Genomic DNA, 10,463 nt, shown 5'->3' with positions numbered 1-10,463 from the left:
ACAAAACAAAACAAAAAAACCTGAAACTGAGTAGAAGCCAATTATCTATTAAGGAATATATAACATGGGAAGCTAAGTGGATAGAATGCCTGGTTTAGAGTCAGGAAGATTCCTCTTTCCGAGTTCAAATCCAGTCTCAATTACTAGCTATGTGACCCTGGGCAAGTCACTTCATCCTGTTTGCCTCAGTTTCCTCAACTATGAAATGAGTAGGAGAAAAAAATGGCAAATCACTCCAGTATCTTTGCCAAGAAAACCCCAAATGGGTTCACAGAGTCGAACACATCAAAAAATGACTAAACACACAAATACATATTATTTATAAATAGTAAGGTACCCTAAGGGAGAGTCAGGAAGCATCATGCTCCAGACAGTTAAACCATCACCACCACCTTGACCTCCATCTCTTCTTAAAACTTGGATGGACATATATCAGGATTCAGAACCCAAGACTTCTGGGAACTTAAGTGCCCGACAGCCCAGCCCCTGAAGCCATCATTCTGGGAAGCCATCCCTGTAGAGAAGGAACCTAGTAAGCATTTCTGTGGGTTCTGCAGCAACCATAGCTACCAAAGCCTGGAAAACGAAGATTCTTACTCCCAAAGTTCTTGGCACTGTCAAATAGCTTAACATCAGCAATGGACAGGATTTTATCAGTGGAACTGATATTAAAGATGTGTTATGATCTGCTTCACCAATGAATCCTAAGGACCATGAGATTTTCCCATTCCTTGTAGCTATATGTTATTCACCTCATTAGAATATGAGCTCCATGAAAACTTGGAATGTCTCCATTTTTCTATGTGTATCTCTAGTGCTTAGCACATACTAAAGTTTCATTCAATCATTTGTATTACAGCATATGCATATAAAGAAATGTTATTGCACTGTAATAAAGGAGGAAAACAAGCAGTCTAGAGAAATTTGGGAAGATTTGTATGAACTAAAGAACCAAGAGAACACAATGACCTCAATAACATAAAGGAAAACCACATTAAAAAGATATCAAAATCCAGATTAATCCTCCTTGATTCCAGAGGACTAACGATGAAACACATTTCTTCTTTCAACAGCAAGGTGTTGGAGGGGAGAGGCTGAGATTCTATCAACAGAGGATGATGTATGTATGCACTGGCAGGCATGACTAATGGGTGAGTTTGTTTTACTTAGCTGTTCCTCTTTGTTGCAAGGGAGTATTGGGGGTGGTGTGGGGATGGCTCTTATGAAATGACAGCAATGTAAAATAACACATGCATTAATAAAACCTTTTAAAAATAAAACAAAATGAGACAGAGCTCAATTTTTAAAATATGATTCCAGGATATTATCTTAGTTTCGGAAGAAAGTACTAATTAGCTACTAAATTCCTTAGCTGTCCACACCCTATTTGGAAGCCAGGAATAAAATGATTCGTTAGAATAAAAGCAGGCTAAAGGTTTTCATCAGGGAATTCTGACAATATCTCAGTTAGATTTAGAAAAACCAGAACAGAGACGAGAAAGAAGGATGGTTAGGTACATTAGACTTTTACCTCTGGAATAAATGGAAGAGGCCAGGCTTGCCATTCCTCTAATGAGGTCTTTTTTTATTTTTGCCTTGTTTTATTTAAAGCTTTGTGGGTATTAAACAGCTTCTGAAAAGCTCATGTTGTCCCAGACCCTGCTGTTGTCTGCCTAGGTTGTCTTAAACGCCCCTTTCTGTCATCCTTCATTAGAGATCTAAATTTGCCTCTGCCCCCACAAGCTTTGTGTTCTCTTTTTCTATTGCAAATTATCAGCATCCAATTTTGAGTCTGAGAGCTCAGAGCAGAGAAAATGTGATTTAGGTAAAAAAACATATAAATCTGATGAAATTCCATTTCACTCTCATTTTGAATCTTCTGAATGATTCTTAAAATGGGAACCTAGATTACTGTTCTGACCCTTTCAACCATCCTTAGTCTCAGATGTAGAGCTGAAAAGGATCTAAGATGCCATCTGGTCCAACTCTTTCTTTAGAGATGAGGAAAATGCAGCCTAAACAGACGAAGGGGAACCAAGAGATGATAAGTACCTGTCCTGGGTCACAGGCAGCATGTGGCAGAGGTCCTCTGACTATAAAGCCATTATTCTTTCCACTTTACCACCCGGTCCTTAAATAACTGGTCAATGGGATAGGTCAACAGAAGGCCAAAAGCTCAGGTTCTGCTACTGCCAGGCACATGTTTTCAAGGTTCATTTGTAAAACATTCTGGAGCACTCAAACTTAAACATTACCAGAATGAGTTAAATATTTTACCTCAAAATTGACTGCTAAAAATATAATGCTGTGCTATTTTTAATATGGGTCAGACTGATGGTACCATATACTGTACTTTCTGGTGAAATGGATTCTCACCCTTTAATAATTTTTACCAAAAATGACACAGATCTGTTATGTGAATGCTAACAAAACCTTATATATCAGAATAGTCATTGAACCTACCACTAAAATGTACAGCAAAATGTAAACAATAATGATGTTCTTTAAGAGAATACTGTAATAATAAGAGCCTGATTGAGAAAGCAGACATTTATGTCTAAGTCTTTCTTCTAAAGATTTTTTAAAAGGTTTGATAAAAATCAGTTGACATAAAGAAGTTACAGCAAAATGGAAAGATGGCTGACAGACTGTTGTTGGAGAGACGAATTAGCTTGCAGAATTGGTTTTATTAGGCATCTGATAGTATCAAGAAACAAAAACTGATAGAACATTTGGTCATTTCTCATGCAAACATAGATCTAGAATGCAATCATTTTGTTTTTGTACGCCTAGCACCCAAGACAGGGTCTTGCACACAGTAGGTGCTTAATAAATGCTTGTTGAACAACTTTATTCCTACCTTCCTTCAAAGATCAGCTCAAAGCTTACCTGCAAAAGGGCCTTTTCTGATTCCCCCCAGCTGTTTGTGCCTCTCCTCCCAATTAACTTTCTTTTTACTATACATACACTTAAATACATACTTAAACATATACCTGCGGTTTCCTAAATAGAATGGCTGGGCTATAAGCTGAATCACTAGAGGAATAATCCACATCGATGAGAACAGACCCATTTGAATAGTGACATTAATTCATTAACCTTCATAACTTCTTGTTACATGTTATCATCTCTGAATTTTGGATGCAAAAATTAAGGTATATTAACTTTCACCAGATCCATGGTCTGCACACAACTCCCAAGTTGGAGGGGGCATGACTCCACATGGAAGGGAATTTTTATGTCCTTAGGTGATCAGGAAGCTGCACTGAGGGAGGCAGAGGCCAATAAAGTCCCAGGGACAGTTTTGTTACTTTTAAGGGAGAATTAATTACTGTTGTTTACTGACTGCTAGAGGAGAGGGACACCCTGGGGCATCAGACACTGACTGGTCTTATCACATCAGGTTCATTGTTTTATATATTAAAAATACCCCCCAAAGTATTTCACAACTCTGTATCCACTAGGAAGAATGGAACATAATTTAATATTAGTTTAAACAGAAGACTATCAGCTAATGGTTAAAGATCAACTAAAGGCACACTGTTCTTTCCATGTCTAGTACTGTTTCCCAAAATGATTTAAGCAATACTGTTCTGATAATATAATTCTGTTAAGTCACTTTATCCAATTACAATAACCCATTAGGCTTCATCTCATAGTTGCTTTGAAAAATCAGGAAATCATGGCCCAATTAAATATTAATCTATGTGAGGACTGAAGATAATACTATTCTTTTCTCTGGTAGTGCCACCACGTCGGTGCAGGCCCTCACCACCCTGCACCTGGATTATTGTAATAGCCTAGTGGGGGATCTGCCTTGCTCAAGTCTCTCCCCACTCCAGTCCTTTCTTTCTGATAGTTATAAACCTTTATGGATCTAGAGACTTTCTGGAACCTTTATTAGTTTAATTAAGCCACTCCACTGAGGTGATAATCAGTACATATATCTAGGACAGGTACTATGGAGAAAGGAGGAAAAGAACAAATTGATTGCATTTGGGAAACTGGGTAATACTGTTAACCATTCCCAGTTACAACCCACTAAAAAAACATATCTTCTTAATATGAGTGTCCTACTTCTTTTGTTGTTTGCTTTTTTTGGGGGGGAGGGCAAGGCAATTGGGGTTAAGTGTCACACGGCTAGTAAGTTTTAAGTGTCCGAGGTAGAATTTGAACTCAGGTCTTCCTGACTCCAGGGCCGGTGCTCTATTCACTGTGCCACCTAGCTGCCCCTGAGTGTCCTACTTTTGATGCTGCATGTTCAAAAATCTTGGAACATCATTAATATTTTGATAACTGTGTACAAAAGGACTGGTTTCCTTCATAATTCTAAGTATTTTATATATTTAAAAATATTATCCTGAGAAGGGGTTCATACCTTCTTCAGATGGCCACAGGGACCCACAACACAGGAAAAGTTAAGATTCCCTGACCCAGAAGGGCTCCTCCAACATGTCAGGTAGATCCTAAATGAGGACATGGGCAGGAACTGTAAGGGAGAGGTATAGCTCTCCACAGATGAAAGGAATACCCACATTGCTCAGATCACTGCAAGGACAAGTAGAATGGATAGTTTCTATATAGGTTAACTGCAACATGATTCTTTCTTCTTGATTATCTGAGCAATTATCCTTCACAAAGTAAAAATAGGTGAACCTCATTCAATTAAGAATTATCTTAATATTATAAAGATGCCTTTCCACTTTTTCTTCATCAATCAAAAACCTAAAGCTAGAAAGCACCTCAGAGGCTGGTCTATTCCAGGAGTGGGGAACCTGGGCGTCAAGGTCACATGTGGCCTTTGAGGTCCTTGGGTGCAGCCTTTTGACTGAGTTCAAGTTTTACAGAACAAATCCTTTTATTAAGGGGATTTGTTCTGTGAAGTTTGGATTCAGTCAAAGGGTCACACTTGAGGACCTAGAGGGCTACACGTGGCCTTGAGGCTGCAGGTTCCCCATCCCTGGTCTAGTCCAACCAGTCTATTTTACAGTTGAATGAACTCAGATCCAAAGATGTTAGATGACTTGTCTAAAAGCATATGGCTAGTAAGTGGAAGAGCTAGGATTTAAACTCATGTTCTTCGACTCTAAATCGAGCTCTCTCCCCACTAAGTCATGCTGCCTATCTTTTAATTTGGGAAGCTCATGGTACATGTTATTATATCCTGAACATAGTCCATGCAAAGTATCCTTATTTTGAACATTATGGTACAAACTCTGGAGATAATTTAAGTCCTAGTTCCACTTTTATTATTAGATATTATTTTTTTCCTTAAACTTTCTGAAGTAGAAATACACAGACTTCAGGCATCTAAAATAGCTTGATAAAGGTCTCTAGACTTTCATGCAGACTGGTGTCATTATCCATATAAATAAGTTCCAAGAGGTCAGGGTCTTTGTCTTGTCCAAACCCCTAGGCTTAGCCCAAGGTCTGGGGGTTTTCACAATCACCTCAATCTAGTGTTCTCAAAAACATTTAACAATGTTTAATCCATGCAACTCCAGAAGGAAGAAAGATCCCAAAGCACACTAGATTTTAGAGACTAATTCTGAAACTAATAAATTTTACCTACAGAAAATTACCTACAGTATAAGCCCTCATTTCATAAGACTCCATGATAAGATATAATGGATATCATTAGTACTTAAAATTTCAAGATAGGCTCTTTCATTTCTTGGGAATTCACTCAATGCTGAAATATTTTGGTTCAAATTTCACAACCTGCCTGGACATATCACATTCATAGGTAATGGTGTTCTGTTAACAAAGAGTACATTGGTATGGAAAGCATTCTAAGGATCAGGTTAAGATGGAAAAAACTAGCATGGTGGAATGGACATGTGCTGGATGTGACAGCAAAAGGCTTGGCTTTAACTCCCAGTACTGTTGCTGAATTATGTGTGATTTTGGACTAGTCTCTTCACATCTCTTTGTGCCTGTTTCTTCATCTATAAATTAGAGGGCTGTTCCTTCTAGCTCTAAATCTACAATCTTAATCTCAATGAATTCCTCTGAACAGATGTGCAATTGAAAAAAAGGGCATATCTGCAGGCACAAGGCTCATAGCTATGGAGCAGCCACACCGTAGCAGAGATACCTGCTTGGTTCAAAGCCCTCTTAAAGTTAACCAGTTCAAGGGTATCAATCTCTTACATAAATTTCCCTTTTGGAGCATAGAGGTTTGGGAGAAGGGTATGATCATCTGAATTTCTTGAGGCTAAGTTTACATTCTTGTCCTGTGGTTCCAAAACTTTCTTAAGATCCCTAAAGCTAAAGGGGTCTTAAAAACCCCTTTATAATCTTAAAAATTACTGTGGAACTGCAAAGAGCTTTGGTTTATATCTAATGACAATATATTAAAAATGAAAATTTCTTCTTCTTATTATGAAAATGGTTTTGGCCTTGCAGACCACACTTTGAAAACTGCTGCTTTAGAGAAAATTGCTCTATCAATCACTATTGATTAGGCAGATGCAAATCAAAACAATTCTGAGGAAACATATCTCATCTTTCAGATTGGCTAACATGACAAAACAGGAAACTGATAAATGTTGGAGAAGATGTGGAAAAGTTGGAACACTAATTCAGTGTTGGTGGAGCCTATGAGCTGATCCAACCATTTTGGAGAGCAATTTGGAAGTATGCCCAAAGGGCTATAAAAATGTGCATAGCCTTTGACCCAGCAATACCACTTCTAGAGCTGTATCTGAAAGAGATCATAAAAATGGTTAAAGGACCCACATGTACAAAAATATTTATAGCAGCTCCTTTTGTGGTGGCCAAGAACTGGAAATTGAGGGGATGCCCATCAACTGGGGAATGGCTGAACAAGTTGTAGTATATGAATGTAATGGAATACTACTGTGCTATAAGAAATGATGAACAAGCAGACATGAGAAAAACCTGGAAAGACTTACATGAACTGATATTGAGTGAAGTGAGAAGAACTAGGAGAACATTGTACACAGTTGGCCCAGTGTTACCACAACTAGGCATAAACCCCCCAAAAGAGGAAAAAAGGCGGGGAAGAACCTGTATGTACAAAAATCTTCATAGTCACACTTTTCATCATAGTAAAGAACTGGAAATAACAGAGCTATTCATCTAAACAAAGTATGGTATGTGAATATAATGCAATATTATTTGATAAGAAATTATGAAAAGAATGAAATAACAGAAACTGGGAAGATTAGTGTGAAAAGACTGAAAAATGAGGAGATAACTATAATGTTATGAAGAAAATAAACTTTGAAAGATGAGAACTCTCATCAATGGAATGACCAAATACAATTCCAGAGGACCAAGGCAAAGGCATATCACTCACAGAAGCTCAGGGAGAAGAACAATGCATCTATTCTTTGAAAATAGTCAATGTAGGAATTTCTTTTCCTCGACTACATATGTATTTTTGTTACAAGGATTTTTATTTTTCATTTAGAAGGTAGGTAGGGTAGAGAATTGTTAATTGAAAAGAAATAACTTTGTTCAAAAAGAAAAACAATTTTGAAAGACTTGAGAGATATGTCCACTATATGACTCCAGAAGACGGAAGATGAAGTATATTTTTCATGAAAAAGAGAGGAGATAGCCTAGAGGTGCAGAGGAAGACCTAAATTTCTGTACACAGCCCATGTGTGGCCTTGTCTTACTTGACCAAACTTCTACCGTCCAAGACGCCTCCCACATTCTTGGGTCCTCTTGCCCAAACTACTCTGCATCTGTTCTCTTTGTTTATTCTCTCTCTCTCTCCACACACACATATACACACTGACTTGCTTCCCTTGTTAGACCATCAGCTTCTTGAGAGTAGGGACTCTTTCATTCTTCTTATCTGCTATCTCCAGTACCTAGTACAGTACCTGGCACACAGTAAGGACTTTGAAATGTTTGTTAATCTTCCCCAGTCTGGCAAAGTTGGGGAATCAAATCCAGGTTCTCTGTGTCCAAAAGTGGTGCTCTCTCCACTGCCTTTTGGGTTAGTTAGTATGGCATAGAGGAGACTTGACAGAGTTCTTTGAACTTGTTTTTTAAAAATATTTCAGTAACCATATTTTAATATAGTTGGTTTCCTTTGTCCTCTGATGTATTTTATTTTATACATTTAAAAGTGTTGTGAGAGGGGCGACCAGGTGGCTCAGCTAGTAAGAGTACCGGCTCCAGTGTTGGGACGACCTGGAGATCGAATCCCGGGCTCAGACACTCAGCACCACACCCAGAATTAACTGGCCATGTAACCTTGAGCAAGTTACTTAACCCCGATTGCTTTAAAAAAAAAAATAAATAAAAGTGTTGTGAGAAGAGATTCATAAGCTTCATCACACTGCCAAAGGAGGGGTACAACATCAAAAAAACAGGCTAATTAACCTCTGAACTGAAGAGACCACATTGCTGAGCTTGGGTTTCAGGAAGAACTGGGTTCAAATCCTATCTCAGATAATAAAAATAATAATAGGGGAGGCTAGGTGGTGCAGTGAATAGAGCACTGACCCTGGAATCAGGAGGACCTGAGTTCAAATCCGACCTCAGACACTTGACACACTTATTAGCCATGTGACTTTGGGCAAGTCACTTAACCCCAACTGCCCTCCAAAAAAAGGCAAAAAATAATAATAATAACTACCATTTATATAGCTCTTTAAGGAAGGCAAAATACTTTACATGTTATCACATTTGCTCATATTAGACTATGAGTGAATCATTTAACCTTTCTGAGCCTGAGTTTCCTTCCTTGTAAAATGTATATAGAAACACTTGCAGCACTTAACTCTGAGTTGATGTGAACCTATAATACTTAGCAAAACTTAAAGTACTCACATATAAATGGGAGTTATTAACATAAGTATATACACACATATCAATGCTGTTTTATTATATATCTGTGCTATCTATAAAATATAACACTTAATATAATAAATACTATATTGTACATTATCATAATACATTAATTACATAATTATTTTTTGATAGGTTAATATGACTATAAGTGTATTAATCAGTACATATGTATTAATACATATAAGTATCAGTCAGTGCACAGAATATGTAGCAATTAATACATATGAGTAGTATTGATCAATTAATATACAGAATATATATTAACAGCAGTTAGGTGGTACAGTGGATAGAGTGACAGGCTTGGAGTCAGAAAGACTCATCCTCAGGAGTTCAAATCCTAACTCAGACACTTATTAGCTGTGTGATGCTGGGTAAGTCACTTAACCTTGCCTACCTCAGTTTCCTCATCTGTAAAATAAGCTGGAAAAGGAAATGGCAAATCACTCCAGTATCTTTGCCAAGAAATCCCCAAGGGGGCTAGGTGGCAGTGGATAGAACACAGGCCCTGGAGTCAGGAGGACCTGGGTTCAAGTCCAGCTTCACACACTTAACACAAAAAAACCAGCTGTGTGACCTTGGGCAAGTCCCTTAATCCCAACTGCCCTTCAAAAAGCAAAAAAAAAGAAAAAAATCCCCAAATGGGAGTCATGAGGAGCCCAACATGACTGAACAAAAATACATATAAGTGTTAAGTACTTAATACACATAATATGCATTAATGCTTACAAGTATCAATTAATAGATCTGTATTAATGTATATGTATTAATACTCAACATATTTACACGTAACTAATATATATAACATGTATTAGCCCAGTTGTGTTGTTGTTCAGTCATGTCCAAATCTATGGGTCCCCATGGAAAAATTTTCTTTTCAAAGACTACGGAGTGGTTTGTCAATTCCTTCTCTCTGGTGTTATGAGGAAAGGAGGCAAATAGGGGTAAGAGACTTGCCCAGGGTCACACAGCTACTCAGCGTCTGAGATCGAATTTGAAGTCAGATCTTCCTGACTGCAGGTCCAGTGCTCTATCCACTGCACCACCTAGCTGCCTAATTAACGCAATAATATGTATTAATATAAACAACACATATTATTAATAAGGCAACATTAATATACACGCATTAGTCCATACATATTACTATATTAGCCTATCGATGCATAATTAATGCATTACAGTGTAGTATTATAAATAACATAATGCTATAATATTATATACCAATAACCCGTATGCTAAGGGAGCGCTGAGGGGCCAGGGTTCTCACTCCAGGTGGCCCCCTCACTCCCGGCTACCGGGCGGTGTGAGCTGGGGTCACCGCCTTCTCCCTCCGCTTGCCCGCCCCTCTCCCGGTGTCCTTCACCTGCCATCGCCTCCTGCAGGGAGTCCGTAGCCCCAGCCCCCTTCTTGAGCAGTGAGCCCATCTTCCGCACAGCCGGCATAGAGAACGCCCAAGTGCCAACCGCGGCAGCCATGGTAACGCCCCGAGGAGGACTGGAAACGAGAGGAAAGGGAAGGAAGAAGGGCTCCGGGTGGCAGGGCGCGGCGGCCGGAAGCCGGGCAGAGGGCGTGGGCGGGAGGTAGGCAACGAGAGAGAGAGAGAGAGAGAGAGAGAGAGAGAGAGAGAGAGA

At 38.8% G+C, this 10,463-nt stretch overlaps 1 protein-coding gene across 1 annotated transcript in view; it reads right to left on the bottom strand.

Moving 5' to 3' along the window:
* The window catches only part of LOC138146844 (N(4)-(Beta-N-acetylglucosaminyl)-L-asparaginase-like), a 69,799-nt gene extending 59,351 nt beyond the window's left edge, over nucleotides 1–10,448 (bottom strand). Inside the window, exon 1 of the mRNA XM_069068956.1 lies at nucleotides 10,196–10,448. Within this exon, the coding sequence (XP_068925057.1) occupies nucleotides 10,196–10,307 (112 nt within the window). The 5' untranslated portion in view covers nucleotides 10,308–10,448. The remainder of the gene's footprint in view (nucleotides 1–10,195) is intronic.
* Nucleotides 10,449–10,463: the final 15 nt, after the last annotated feature.

Source organism: Petaurus breviceps, unplaced genomic scaffold (assembly GCF_028583685.1).
Source record: "Petaurus breviceps papuanus isolate PSGF00001 unplaced genomic scaffold, PetGlider_PUasm1.0 90775, whole genome shotgun sequence".
Classification (NCBI taxonomy): Eukaryota; Metazoa; Chordata; class Mammalia; order Diprotodontia; family Petauridae; genus Petaurus; species Petaurus breviceps.
This window is presented reverse-complemented; position numbering and strand designations above follow the sequence as displayed.